Source organism: Spea bombifrons, chromosome 5 (assembly GCF_027358695.1).
Source record: "Spea bombifrons isolate aSpeBom1 chromosome 5, aSpeBom1.2.pri, whole genome shotgun sequence".
Lineage (NCBI taxonomy): Eukaryota > Metazoa > Chordata > Amphibia > Anura > Pelobatidae > Spea > Spea bombifrons.
The window spans coordinates 50,437,483-50,453,603 of NC_071091.1; the positions used below are offsets into that span (position 1 = coordinate 50,437,483).

The 16,121-nt window shown below is 40.4% G+C and overlaps 1 protein-coding gene across 1 annotated transcript in view; it reads right to left on the reverse strand.

Annotated features, from left to right (window-relative positions):
- ADCY2 (adenylate cyclase 2) overlaps positions 1 to 16,121 on the reverse strand; it is a 276,856-nt gene that overhangs the window by 14,057 nt on the left and 246,678 nt on the right. Inside the window, exons 18-20 of the mRNA XM_053467615.1 lie at positions 14,132 to 14,316; positions 10,427 to 10,511; positions 7,491 to 7,649 (exon numbers count right to left, since the gene is read on the reverse strand). Of these exons, the coding sequence (XP_053323590.1) occupies positions 7,491 to 7,649; positions 10,427 to 10,511; positions 14,132 to 14,316 (429 nt within the window). The remainder of the gene's footprint in view (positions 1 to 7,490; positions 7,650 to 10,426; positions 10,512 to 14,131; positions 14,317 to 16,121) is intronic.

The window sequence follows — 16,121 nt, forward strand, 5'->3', positions numbered from 1 at the left end:
CTATGTTTCCATTCATTATTTATGTATACCTGCAAATACAGGGTTTGTATGTCATATTTAGTTGATCATTAATTGCAGTGCTGTTTCCATGTATTTATTTGATCTATACGCTCAGTGCTGAGTTTACATGTGATTTGCAGTTGATCTATACCTGCAATGCTATGTTTCCATACATTATAATTGTATACCTGCAGGATGTGTATGTCTGATTCTGTTTATTTGATCTATACCCTCAATGCTGAGTTCACAAGTGAATTTCAATTGATCTATACATGCAAAGCTGGGCTTGTATGTTAATGTGTTGATCTATACCTGCGATAGGCAGCAGGGTCTAATTATATATATATATATATATATATATATATATATATATATATCGGTGTTAGGGGCTAAAATTAATATATATCATAAATAATCTATTAAAGAAACTGCCAGTTCAGCTGTTATTTTGAAATCATATTTCAATTTCAAGTGATAAGTACTTATTATGTAAAAATGCATGTCTAACGCATATATGTGATGGGGCCATCACATAAATCAATAATAAAGGGAGGGGCTCGCTGGGGGCATTAATACAAATAGTGCTGGCTGGAGGAGATCATACAAGGGTGTGGGGGCACCACATTAATCTATAATAAAAAGGGTGCTGGCTGAGGCATCAATACACAAGGGGCAAAAACACTAAGAGGGGTATCAACAACAATGCAGTGTGGAAATTCCATCCTGGTGTAGATGTCTGTGTCATAGATTGTGTCCTGCTGTTGGTGTATGTTGGTTATCAGTGTAGCAGAGCCTGTCCTGGTGTGTGTGTTTGGGTGTCGGTGTGGCAGAGCCTGTCCTGGTGTGTGTGTGTGTTTGGGTGTTGGTGTGGCAGAGCCTGTCCTGGTGTATGTGTGTGTCTGGGTGTCAGTGTGGCAGAGCCTGTCCTGGTGTCTCTGTCTGGGTGTTGGTGTGGTAGAGCCTGTCCAGGTGTGTGTTTGGGTGTCATTGTGGCAGAGCCTGTCCTGGTGTGTGTTTGGGTGTCGGTGTGGCAGAGCCTATCCTGGGGTGTGTGTTTGGGGGTCGGTGTGGCAGAGCCTGTCCTGGTTTGGGTGTCGGTGTGACAGAGCCTGTCCTGGTGTGTGTGTCTGGGTGTTGGTGTGGCAGAGCCTGTCCTGGTGTGTGTATCCAGGTGGCGGTATGGCAGAGCCTGTCCTGGTGTGTGTTTGGTCATCTGTTTCCTGGCACTTAATTTACAGTAGGAACTATTTAATTTTTACTTATCCAGAGATAAAACGCCCTCCTGAATTTGTAGTGACTTCAGGGGACAAAACCTTCAAGGTCCAGAAATCATTTAGTGGAAAAGTTAAGGTATTGTGTTATTTACTCTATTATTTATTTCAAGGATTAGTCACACTAAATTGTGGCTTCAGGCTTCCCATGTTGAAGTATTATGTTAGTCCAATTACAAAAGTATCATCAGTAGCACATTACTTTTGGGAATATATATATATATATGTTTTTTTCAGTGGTATGATTTAATGGTGGAAATTATTAATGCCCCCCCCAGTTTTGACTGTGGTATCTTATGTGCCCCCCCCTATATATTGTTTCTAGAGTCACCACTGATTGCAGGTATAGATCAACTGGAAATCACATGTAAACTCAGCACTGAAGGTATAGATACAATAAACAACACATGGCAACAGCACTCCAGGTATTGATCAACTGAATAATCCTGTATTTGCAAGTAAACATAAATAATGTATGGAAACATAGCATAGTAGATAAAGATTATCAGAATAACACACAAACCCAGCATTGCAGGTATAGATGAACTGGAAGTCACATAAAAACTCAGCATTAAAGGTATAGATAAACCCCCCTAAATTACAGGCATAGATCACAGGTTTCACACCCCAAAACCAGCCCTGGCATCCACATTGGCCACATAGAACCTGACCAGCACCCAAATTACACAAACATCTTTGTCCCCAAACAGCCCAGCATGAGTCAACATTGTCCCCAAACAGCCGAGCGTATGCCATCTTTGTCCCATAAACACCCTGCCTGTGCCATCTTGGTCCCCAAGGCAATTATACACCTATGATTCTTACAAACACTTTTACAGTGACCCACTAATTCACTTTCATTCACACAATACTTTATTCTTTCACTTTTTCACACAAATTATTTACACATATCCATCAATGCATTCTCACAAATTCATTACTTCTCTGAATTCACACAATTCATTCACAAATTAATTCATTTATTCTCTCTCATTCACACAATACATCCACACATTAATCCAGCCACTCTCTCTCATTCTGACTCTTTATTTCAATATTCTTGCTACCCTCCTTTCTCACTATTGACCCCCCTCCATTTTCAATATCTACCCCCTCTCCCTCCCTTCTCACTATCTACCCCTTCTCCTTATCAACCCCTTCTCACTCCCTTCTCCCTATCTACCCCTTCTCACTCCGTTCTGCCCTATCTACCCCTTCTCACTCTCTTCACCCTATCTACTCCTTTCTCCCTATCTACCCCCTCCTCACTAAAATGGTTTCTTTGACACGGGGGGAGGCACAGCATGATGTAGGGGGGGCCATGGCCCCCTCTGCCTCCACATACTGACGCCACTGGTAATCAAGTTCCTAGAGCACGTTTATTGACCAAGGGTCTCATATTTTAACAAATGTGGAGGTGCTGTCATGTATGAGGGCTGTAAAATTGTCCAAAAAGCTGCTGTGTTTATTCTCCTCTCACTGTAGAGGGGATTTACACTTACAGTATGGCTCAGGAAGACAATATAATAATAGTTTTAGTTTAGGAATGCATTCAAATCTCTCATAAGCATACCTGGGAACTTCTGAGTTCCGGCTACCAGGAGCCTTCCCTTGTGGGACACTGCCAGGACTGCACACTGACGTCAGCGGCGTTACCACTGACGTCGGGGGAGTTCCCGCTGACAGCAGTGGGAAACATGCCCATTCAAAGGGGAAATGGTCGGGGAGCGGTGTGTCAAACCCGGAGAGTTCCCAGGTGTGCTCATAAGAGAGGACATTCCTATATACTGTAATTCCTACAGCCTAGATGTTAATGCAAAAGTGCTTGTCCAAAAGGCGTTGGATTTGCTCGCATTTCTACCACATATGGAGGTAGGACCCTTTGGCCCCACACACTCCGAAGCACATATCCAGGCTATATGACTCCAATTTACCATAAAATAGTAAGTGTGGTTCAGGAACAGTTCGGTACATTTTTTATTTTAGATTTAGGTTTTTGCATGGATGAGAGGATAATATTGTATTGTCAAATATTTTAATGTCTTACCTGGGAGTAATCTCAATGACACTTGAAATATTAACCCTTTAATAGCCCATTCTAAAGGTGTTATGACGTGACTCACCAGCTGTGCTAACCAAATGGTTCTAATACTGGTCATTAGTTAAAGATACACTTAACTGAATCACCTGTATTCAAACAGGGATATCAACCATAATATAGTGGTAGAAAAGCACCAATTGTGAGTAAAAAAACATTTATTACAACTAATAAAATACTGGTGGGGAAAAAAACCATAATTAACATAATCCTAGAACTACCAGCCTAAGGGGCCCATTGCCTCCTTCTCTTGTGTATTAAAAGTCAATATACTTAAATACACTGTTTCTTTGATGTTTACCTTGATGGAGCTGTCTAGGTTTGTTGAAAAGTAAGTCTGTTTTAAATTACTTTTCTTTTATCATGGATCCTGTTGATCTGTATTAATGTAGTGGCATCGTGAGTCATAGCTGAGAGGGAGACCCGAATTTGGAGAATTACTAGGTGAATAGGGTTAGTCCTCAAAAGGCAGTATGATATTGTTGTTTTTTTCACCAGTATTTTACTTGTATCAGTTTAAATAAAAGATAAGGTTTATTTTAATTTGTTTGTGCATTTTATAACTGGATTAGTTGTATTATACCTTTATCCTGAGATTGGAGCAAAAACCCTGAGACTCAAACCCTAAAGGTCCCCAGGTATGGTAATCTGTGCTTTGCATTGTCTTTTTGATGAAGTGTGGTCATCTGAAAATGTCTAAACCTGTGGGAACTGTGTCAAGATAGCCACTACAAATCCATAATCATTTCAAAGGGTATTAAGTGTGTCTAATGTGTTCAAAGCCATGAAGTCAAAGGTGACTAACAGGATGGGAAAGTCACTGGCCGCTGTTGCCGCCTTCCTTGTAGCGAATGGCAGGACACAAGAGAACACACTTTATTGAGACTGTGCATTGTTTATAAAGACAATTTACCAGGGGAGGGGAAATTGACAAACATGGGAAGCAGGAAAGGATTAACATAATTAACACACAACAGAAAGGCAAAGGATTGTGCAGACAACATTGGTACCAGACTAATCCCCTCGCACATTCAACAATAATGAATATATAACAGGAAAGGAGATTCGTTTAACCCCTGCAATGTAGTATAAAAATGCTATCCCAATCATTTTCCTAAAATGAGGGTCACTCTCGGTAGCAGGCATTAGGAAATATAACAAAGCTACTGGGTAAATCTCAGTTTGTAACACTCTTCTACCACAATTAATATTTTCATTAAACAAGATCTCTACCCGATAATGCTTGAAAAAGGTATGGACACTCTTTCGAACTGCTCCTCTGGAGATCTGGTTCATAGAAACCCCAGCTGCCTCTGACCAAGATGCCGAGACAGTCATGCTGAATTGAGCTCTAAGTTCCTGGAAAGGTTCTCTCCCAGTGCACCTGTAGGTCACCAGCCACCAGGATATAGATTTCCTAGATTTTCCCAGTCCTTTCCTAGATCCAATGAATTACACAAAAAGACTAGAAGATCTTCTCCAATGAGCTGTTCTTTGTTCCAGGGAGTGTAACTGAGATTTCTGGTGAATATTTGGCTTTAGGCAAAAGACTTGGAAAAATATATCCTGCTGATGGAACAGAGAGAAAACCGTGTGCACAAATTCTGAAGGACCACTCTATCTTCAAATAATTGAAGGTAAGGGTTCAAAGTTGATAGTGTCTGAATCTCATTCACCCTCCTGGTCGATGTCAGGGCTACCAACAGGACTGTCTTTAAGGTAAGCCGCTTCAGGGAGACCTCTTCTAAAGGTTCAAAGGGAGCATTTGTGACACTGGACAGAACTACATTTAAATCCTTGCAAACAATATCTGATCCAACGATGTAGGGTTAGACATTTATAAAGGCGTTTAAACCCACAATGTGGGAAAAACATAGCCCATCCTGAAGCTCCACTTCTGAGAGGAGGCATTCAGAGCTAAGGACAGACTGTCCACTGAAAGGGAAAAGAAAAGATCTGTCTTCCTGTTGATTGTTAAATCCATGAGGTCTATGTCAGGCATGTTCCAAACCTTCCTCTGCAGGAAGGTAGCAAAATCTGCCGTGATGTTTTTCTTCCTTCTGATGTAGACGGGTCTCGCGACTGCAAACTTCTTATACCTCCCTATCTGTCCAGATAGGCCACCACAACAGCTCAGTTGTCAGAGAGGACTTTTGCAGCCTTCCCGTGAAGCCTGTCTTGCCAAGATCGTAGAGCTGTTCTAAACTAATTCCTAATTCCTAATTCTAGGAGACTGATATGAAGCCGACTCTCCAGGGTGACTAACATCCTTGGAGGAAAAACTCCTTCCAGGGAGGTGCCCCAGCCCCTCTGGCTTGCATCAGTGGAAGTGAATGACCAGGGAGGTTCAGTCCACTCCAGTATTGTTCTTTGGAGCCACAATCTAAGAGAGTAGCATACTTCTGCAGGACATACAACCTTCTCATCCAAGTAGGTGCCAAACCCTTAGGACAAAATGGCAGAAGTGCCCAGAATAGTTCCTGTCTGGCAGAAGTCATCAGACCTAACAGCCTCATAAGTAGTCTTAAGCTGCACTTGTGACTTCTTAGAATAGAGAAGAAGAGTCTGGTGAACCTCAGGATCTTGTCTTCTGGAAGAGTTGTCTAAGTAAGGGATCACTTGTATACCTTCCTTTCTGAAAAAGGCTGCAACCTCTGACAGGGGTTTGGTAAAAAAAACTCTCGGGGCTGAAGGGGGGGGGATATTCAGGGTAGATTTGATGGATTCCATCTTTCGGTAGAGGATGAAATGATTTTATGTCTATGATTAACCTGAAGCTTTCGCCACAGACTGGGGAGTAGACTCTTCCTTCCTGATTCCCGGAAGCAAGACTTGATGAAGCAACAATTCCTGGATCATACCCTGCAGGGCCAGTCTTCTGTTTGGGTCTGCATGAATTCTTGAAACCAGGAACTGTTCAGGGGAGTTCCTACGAGCTGGCAGTTGTTCTAGAGTCTTGAATGCCTTAAATGTTTTCAGACGAAAGCGAAGGACTTCTCCTGGGCAAAAAAGTTTGCCTCCTGTAGCCTACTCCAAAACCCTTACCCAAAAAAAGGGATACTACACAAGCGGAGTTTAGATGCATTATCCTCTGAATAGGATTTTAGCCATAAAGCTCTTTTAGAAACCACAGATAAGGCAGAAGCTCCCGTTGCTCCCTTGATGTCAGGAAGGTACTTGAGAATCTCTTTTTCTCCAGCACCACCAATCATATCCTCTATCACTTGTTGCAGGCACTTGGATCAGGAAACAGAAGCTGCAGCGATGCCTAGCTTAAAGATTGTAGTGGATGCCTCAAAGAGTCTTGGAGGCTGGATGCTAGAAGTCGCCTTTTGGGTATCACCGGATTACTAAGGTACATCAGGGTTGTCTGAGGACATCCTGACAAAAGAAATGAAAGGATAAGGAGGGAGCAAAAAAAAAATAAACATATACCATGCAGGCAAAACAGCCCTAAATCTACATGGGCAGGGAAAAATTAATTCTATGGCATCAGCAGCAAGGTAACAGGCAGGTATACAAACCATATAGGAGGACACCACCTGTAAAGGGGAAAACATGAAGTCAAAACTGCTTCCAACGCCAAGGTACTTCCCTCTGCTATATTTTCATGTAATTAGGAACTCGGAAGCGGAAGCATCCCGCACTCACTGGGGGCGCGTCATCCGTTTCAATGGACCTCCACTTATACTGGAATCCGCCATGTTGTCTCGCACTGCCAGAGCAGGATGAATATCTGGAGAAGAAATCAATGTGCAACCGGCCCAAGGGCCAGTGGTAAGTCAGGATCTGGCGAAGGATCCTATACACATACCTTTGTCCCTTTATAGGAGATCCCCCAAAGACCCGACCAGGGGCTGAAACGAACCAGACTCACCCACTTCTTATAGTGGGCAAAGGAGCCAGGGACACAAGCTCTCCCCTGGGCAGGAGAAAACCCTACATATGGAAGGGAGGTTCTGGGTTTTTTCCTGCCCTACCAGGATAGACAGAGCTATCTCCTAATGTCTGCTACCAGAGAGTGACATGGAAATATTTTGGTTTAGCAACATAAAAATAAACTCTTCCAAATGTCAAAATCAGCAATCAGTTTCAATGCAATAGGTAAAGGTTTTGCTAACCTCATTTTTAAGGTTCCGTGCTAGAAAGTGTTCAGCCACATGTGCAGGAAGCACATTTTCCAATAATACTCGATTAAGGTTCTCCATGGTCTCTATTTCTTCCCGCTCTTTATTGAACTTGTTCTTCCACAAGAAGTCTAACCTACAGTAATATTCATTCTGTTATAAGAGGACACAGAAGTAAAAAAAACAATAGGCATAATGTCCTGAAAGAATCCATTAAGAAAAACAAATAGGCATAAATACCCCACTATCAATGGTAGGAAACTGCTTAGAATTTTTTAATCTGTAGTAACTTGAACCTCGAGGTACTAATTACAAGCAGCCAAGTTCAAACCATAGAGTTTTATGAATTGCATTACATTAAAATATTTTTTAAAAAATGTAATTTTTTTTTTAACAGTTCTTGGTTTTGTACGATATAATGCACTCAGGCAGCTATTTATAAGCCATTAGTATGTGTTCCACTTTTATTAACTCTAACTCTAACCCTAACCAATCTATTGGACTAACACTGTGACTCCTTATTATAATAACTTGGTAAACAACAGAATGGCTCATTGTTAACCCCTTCAGTCCCAGGGTTTTTTGGTACCTCAAGTCCCAGAGCAATTTTGCCATTTTTGGGGTATGTCGGTTCAGCGATTATTTCCCTTTCCTGCAAATAGTGTACCCACGTAAACTATATATTGTTTTTTTCAAGGAGAGAAAGGGCTTTCTTTTGACAGTTAGATTATTACCTGAGAATTTTTTATATATTTTTCCTCACAAAATTAGGTGATGGAAAATCCCCCCCAAGTTTATCAATTCAGGTGTCCTGATTTCAGAAATACCTAATTTATATAGAATTTCCATACTTTCCCAGCACTTATAGGAAACATACTATAAGGCTTTTATTATTCTTTACAAAGCCGTAGAATTTTTACATTAGATATGATGGGATTGCAACTCAAATTTTAAACAAATAAACCAGAAATACCCACAAAAGTACCGTATTTGCTCGATTATAAGACGAGGTTTTTTTCAGAGCAAATGCTCTGAAAAATACCCCTCCCTATTCTAATCGGGGTCGTCTTCTAATCAGACCTCAAATAGAGGTCTGATTAGGAGACTAAGATCCAGATCCCCCGCACCGCTGCAGGGGACCTGGATCCTCCTGTCTCACCCGACCCCCCCCCATCATACACACTTACCGGTGCTTCCTGATGTGTTGCCGGGGCAGCGGGTTGACGTCTACGCGATCCGCGTAGACAACGTCCGCTGCAGCCGGAAGGAGGTGTGGCTAGCAGCGGGGGTTGTCTGCGTCCGTCGCATACACCTTCCCCGACTGTCAGAGATCAGACTTCCCCGCACCGGTGCGGCACCGGTGCGGGGAACTCTGATCTCTGACAGCCGGGGAAAGTATACGCGACGGACGCATACAAACCCCCGCTGCTAGCCACACCTCCTTCCGGCTGCAGCAGAAGGCGACGTCAACCCGCTGCCCCGGCTGGAAGCACCGGTAAGAGAGGGGGGAGAGCGGGGGAAGGGGGGTGAGAGAGGGGTCCAAGGTTGGCCGCAGAATTTATTTCTTGCGCTTTTTTTCACCAACACTTCTGTGTTGCTTAGATTTTTTTTGCACAGGGTATGTGTTACGACAGGGAAACCCGGCTAAAATTATTTAGCTGCATCTCCTGATTACGGAAATACCCCATATCCTTAGTTTTTTTTTCTCTAGAGGGCCATATCCATCCCTTACATATAGTACCCTATAGGGTAGTATTTTTTTATCCTTATGGCTTAACGTTAGGAGGTTGTGAATGGGGGCAGGAGGGTTGTTGTGTGAGGGCAATGGGATGTTTTATTATTATTATTATTATCTTTTTGATATATATATTTTTTGTATTTTTAAATTTTTTTGTATATTTTTTTTTTTTTTAAAGTGGTAAGAGGTCCTCTTAGGGACCTCTTGAACATGTTTTTAATGCCAGTGATGTCACAATGACATTACTTAGCTCACTTTATTGTTATTATTATTATTTATTGTATTATTTTAGTGACTTTTTTATTGTTCTTTTTTTGTTGATTTATGTTTCAGCATGTGAGAAGAGTGAGAGACATGGTTTTTCACTCTCCTCCCTGCTATTCCCTGCACCGATCACACAGTGATCTCCATGCAGGTCCCCATACACTAGCATAGAGATCACAGTGTCTGTGATCAGTGCTTCATCAGAGTGATTGGATATCCCAGCAGGGTCTAGACAGAACTGAATTTAATGTTTACGGCGAAAACGATGTCTTCTATGAGGCATCTTCTTTAAAGGCCAGAAAGCTTAGTTTGTGTGCCTTGAGGCTGATATACTATTCATATCAGCACTTGTACTACTTGGTATTTTAAAAATGTATACATATAACTTCAATCTTAGATGTAACCAGTCATAGTCTGCACAAATCATTTACAAAGGGGTTGTAGCCATTTACAACAGTTTAAGGAGGTATTACAGAATCAATAAAATATTATTTAAACATTGTTTTGCTGTTGTTTCTTTAGAATCAGTAATATCTAAATTACATTTGGGCATAAAACTAGAATCTGTAAAATATTATTGGATACAGAAATTATCCACTCCACTAAATTGAACAGCGATACTAAAGTTAATTGTTACATGGCTGTTCCATTTTAAGTACTTTAACTGCCAGGTGTTTCTATGTAAAACACTCATATAGAGAGGCTAATTCCTACCGGTTTAAGCTTAATTAGCCATTTTGGTTGGCTACTACATTTTTGTGCCAGATGGGTTCATTGAAACATCTCTTAAAATTATAAAAAAAATTACTCCCCTTACTCCCCAACAAGTTAGTTATAAAATATCTTCTCCCTTAATATTCTGTTAGGAATTTTAAGAGATTGTTCTGAAGTACACATAATGCAATACTATGTATGCCATAAAGCCTACCTGTCTGCCAAGGACAAGCAAGGTGACAAAAAATATAAAGAGAGAAAAAGATCCCATTGTCTTCAAGTCTTTTAGTACACCAGGCCTAAAAACAAGAAAAAATATGTTACTGATATAGTCAAATGATCTCCATTAAAGGTGCTGTTTCATCTGCTCTGCTGAATTTAACTATTTTATAAATACAGTACTAGAAGCATCATTCCTACTTTTGCTGAATGTCAATATATTTTCCAAGAAATAATTTAACTTTCAGAGGGATGAATAAAATGAAAGATCTGCTAAGGTTTATTTGCACAGCATTCTAGAGGGCTCCACTAATAGTTTATTTAAATAAATTGAAATAATCTAGAGGGCGGCATATAATAATTAAATATTAGACCTCAATACTTGTGCTTTCAAATCTTTAGAATGACAACTAATAGTTAGTATTATACTTGTTAGACTTACAGGAGACAAGTGGAGTTTGAATGATACCTTTATTGGCTAACTGAGTAAATATAGATTGCAAGCTTTCAAGACCTCTCAGGTCCCTTCATCAGGCATGTTATACAACAATGGGAAAGACCTCTCTTTAAGTATCAGTCAAATAACATGGTTCAAAATGGGAAGCAGATAACATCAAAATGCCTAAGGCAAGGTTCTTTGATCAGTCAATAGTGTTAAAATCAGAGGTGGATTGGAGTCATAAAACGAGGTGTCAGGAGGTATTCACAACTTTAATGGGGTCAGGTTGTGTGCATGTCTGGTTTGTTAATCTACAAAGTTATAATGGGATACAAATTCCCTATCCCAGTTGAGGCCAGCATTTAAAGAGTTAAATTTAAGTATTAATTTAACCTTCCATATTTTTCTCTCCATCTGAGTTTTGAACAGTCCCATTAATACAGCCAGTCTGATGTCTATATTATACTATATGATACTATGTCCATTTTGACAAAAATGTTCTCCCACTGGTATCTCTGCTCTCTTGTTGTTGAAGTTGAATCTGTGTGAATTAAACCTTTTATGCAATGGCTGGCCTGTTTCACCCACATAGAGGGCTGTTGGACACTTTGCACACATAATAAGGTATACTACATTAGAAGATTTGCAGGAGAAGGCACCATTGATATTATGGTGTGTATTTGAATTTGGTATAGGCACCATGTGTACAGTGTGGATGTGTGTGCATGTTTTACACCTTCCTTGTAGTCCTCTTCCACTCTTCCATGACGACATCACAGAGCTGGTGGATGTTAGAAACCTTGTGCTCCTCCACCTTCCATTTGAGGATGCCCCACAGATGCTCAATAGGGTTTAGGTCTGGAGACATGCTTGGCCAGTCCATGACCTTTACCCTCAGCTTCTTTAGCAAAGCAGTGGTCGTCTTGGAGGTGTGTTTGGGGTCATTATCATGTTGGAATACTGCCCGGTGGCCCAGTCTCCGAAGAGAGAGGATCATGCTCTGCTTCAGTATGTCACAGTACTTGTTGCATTCATGGTTCCCTCAATGGACTGTAGCTCCCCAGTGCCGGCAGCACTCATGCAGGCCCAGACCATGACACTTTCACGCAGATCATGCTTGACTGTAGGCAAGACACACTTGTCTTTGTACTCCTCACCTGGTTGCTGCCACACACGCTTGATACCACCCGAACCAAATAAGTTTATCTTGGTCTCGTGGGATCACAGGACATGGTTCCAGTAATCCATGTCCTTAGTCTGCTTGTCTTCAGCAAACTGTTTGCGGGCTTTCTTGTGCATCATCTTTAGAAGAAGCTTCCTTTTGGGACAACAGCCATGCAGATCAATTTGATGCGGTGTATGGTCTGAGCACTGACAAACTGACCCACCACTCCTTCAACCTTTGCAGCAATGCTAGCAGCACTCATACGTCTATTTCCCATAGACAATCTCTGGATATGATGCTGAGCATGTGCACTCAACTTCTTTGGTCGACCATGGCGAGGCATGTTCTGAGTGGAACCTGTCCTGTGAAACCGCTGTATGGTCTTGCCCACTGTGCTGCAGCTCAGTTTCAGGGCCTTGGCAATCTTCTTATAGCCTAGGCCATCTTTATGTAGAGCAACAATTCTTTTTTTCAGATCCTCAGAGAGTTCTTTGCCATGAGGTGCCATGTTGAGCTTCCAGTGACCAGTATGAGAGAGTGTGAGAGCGATAACACCAACTTTAACACACCTGCTCCTCATTCACACCTGAGACCTTGTAACACTAACGAGTCACGTGACACCGGGGAGGGAAAATGGCTAATTGGGCCCAATTTGGACATTTCCACTTAGGGGTGTACTCACTTTTGTTGCCAAGGTTTAGACATTAATGGCTGTGTGTTGAGTTATTCTGAGTGGACAGCACATTTACAGGCTGTACACTCACTACTTTACATTGTAGCAGAGTGTAATTTCAAATATTTACAAAAATATGAGGGGTGTACTCACTTTTGTGAGATCCTGTATATCTATCTATCTATCTATCTATCTATCTATCTATCTATCTATCTATCTATCTATCTATCTATCTATCTATCTATCTCTATATATCTATCTATCTATCTATCTATCTATCTATAGATAGATAGATAGATAGATAGATAGATAGATAGATAGATAGATAGATAGATAGATAGATAAATTAAAATGTAATAAGAAACACAAAATGTCCACATGTGCTTGCATATACCCTAAGCCAATCGATTTCTGGTGAATTGACCCCAAGTTGTAGCAAAGATGTATAGGTTATTTTTGCATGTGTGTAATAAGCATGTTTCAAGTGAACAAAGGAAACATTGTGAATATCAAACCTGAGACTTTACAGTGTATATTAAAACATTTACATTTCTAGCATTGCCTTGTATGTATGTATTATACTATTGCTTTTTCAATTTTAGCTACTAAAAGGCACCTAAACCAGCAGCACTCACATCCCTCTCAGTTCCAGCTTGAATTGATTACTTGAAAATGCAACATGAGACACGGCTTTAGGGAATTAGAAAATTGGACTTTTGGCCAATTTGTGGAAACTTGCTGCTGAATGGGCTCAATTTTTTGTTAATTTATGCTTAGGGTTTGGTGAATAGATTTCATTGATGGTAACAGTTAGGAAAAAAAAATATTTGCTCGGAACCAACATGGTAGCTTTGCTGGTGGAAGGTTAACTGCATTTTATTTAAACTGACATTTTTGCTACAAGAGACAACATTTTCTTTCTAAATGTAGGTCACTGTAACAAAGAATCAATTTATTTGCCCACTTTGTCTTTAGTCATTGCAGCGATGTTTACTGAAGTTCAGACATCAAATGGTTTGAACAACTAGGTCATGCTAGCTTTTTGTGTACTATTAATAAATAATGCAATTATATTTGATGCCTCCCACGCTAACGTTGTGATAGATGTAAGCATTACATTATGAAGAGGTGATAATGGCTTGCTAAAGTCTCAACAGTATATATACAAAGGTGTATTGGACCTGCTTCAGATCAGGAAATACCAGAATAGCATTTAGCAATAAGCCCAATAAATATGATCTTCTCAATATATCTACTTTTACAGGGAGCATGCAACTAGACCCAATTTGCCTTATTTTACAGAAGGCTTTAAAAGTAGGGGCTAGTTACACGTATTTCCAATGAAATAATCCTTCCTATTACTGAATTAACTACTTGAACACACATGGAGGGACAATTAATAACAAAATATTTTTTACTGTACCTTTCTAGAGATACGGTTGCATACAGGTACCTGCTGTAGGCTTCAAGCATAGGTGCATGTGTATGAAGGAGGATGACATTGTAAACCACAAGTGCAATCAGCATGATTGTCACCTTCAGTTCATAGTTTATCCGTAGGAAGACAGAACAAGAAACAAATCCAAGAATACAACTGTATATAAAGTACTGTAAAAATAAAATGAGAAAAACAAACATTTAAGTACTTAGTTATGTTATCTATTAAAGATAGACTGAAATACACAATAATTAATCAGGTTTACATTTAGTATGGTATTCAGGTATCCAAGTGCATGTCTTCATACCATATTCATACGATGAGGCAATCCAGGGCACAAGATGAGCATAGCAAAAAACACAAAAAACAGCCCTAGTGTTTCAGGTGCACTAGGAGCCAAGAGGCAGTGATGTCCTAGGTGCCTGCGTGGAGCATATCACAAATCTGGCACTCAGGATCACCAGTCCACACATATGCTATATGGACAAGTATTGGGACACAGAGACTTTTATGAGATAGGATTCTAAACATATAAACATTTACAGCTATAACAGGTTCCACTCTTCTAAGAAGGCTTTCCACAACTTTTTAGAGTGTTTCTGAGGTCAGGCACTGATGTTGGATGAAAAGACCTAGCTCACAATATCCATTCCAATTCATCCCATAAGTGTTCGATGGGGTTGAGGTCAGGGCTCTGTGCGGTTAGTCAAGTTCTTTCACACCAAACTCATCCAACCATGTCTCTATGGACCTTGCTTTGTGCTCTGGGGCACAGTCATGCTGGAATAGAAAAGAGCCTTCCTCAAACTGTTCCCACAAAGTTGGAAGTATAGCATTGTCCTAAATGTCTTCAAAGTAAAATTCAATTAAAAGTTCAAATTAAAATTGCACCTCCCCCAACACATTAATAAGGTTTTGGTAGTAGTATAAACTGCTTTGTGTGCCCACTATGTAAGAGGTGAGAGTGGGTTCTCACCCTATTGAGAGTGCGCCTTGACGTGGCGGGTGAGCTTAATTATGCTTTGGCCAATTTATATAAGCAAAACCTCTCATTTATATTATGTTTATATATTTGTTGCCAACTTTATTAGGGCAAGAAGCACAGACAGTTTTTGTTTTTTGTATACATTGTACAGCCAATACACTGTTTTTGCAGCATGCTTACACCTGTTTGGTAGGTCTCATATTATACATTTGTATTATTTGAGCCTGAGACTAGCTTAGCGCACCAAAATTTTTTCTTTTCCCTAATGTCAGTTGAAGTTTGGAACTCTTCAGCCATGGAGTCAGCAGAGTGTTTGTGACTTTTACACATCATGCACCACAGCACTCAGTGACTCCTCTTTGTGACTTTACATGGTCTTCCTCTTCGTGGCTGAGTTGCTGCTGTTCTCTACCAGAGTTGACCATGGATTATCTAGCAGGAATAAAATCTCATACTGGCTTATTGCAAAAGTGGCATCCTATCACAGTACTATACACTTGAATTCACTTAGCTCTTCTCAACAACCTATTTCTTCACAAATGTTTGTAATTGCAGACTGCATGGCTAGGTGCTTGATTTTACATGCCTGCGGCAATGGGTATAATTGATACACCTGCATTTAATAATAAAGAGGTGTGCCCCAATATTTTTGTTCATATAGTGTAGCATGAAGGAATATTAATGTATAGGTCTGTGCTGACAAAGACCTTTTATATATATATTTTTAAATCCCATAGAGCCTATTACCAGGCAGTTCATAGATCTCTGATTGGCCTTACACCATATAGGCATCATGTATCATGGGCAACATAACGCCATGGTCTTTTGTCAACCCTTATGGGGGTATACAACATTAAGAAGTAGAGAATGGAGAACAAGTTGATATATTCACTAAACGGTGAGTCTGTAGAAAGGTTTTTTTTCCCGTTTATTTTACAATATAAAAATACATGGATATATACAAACACATACAGTACACACAGTTACATT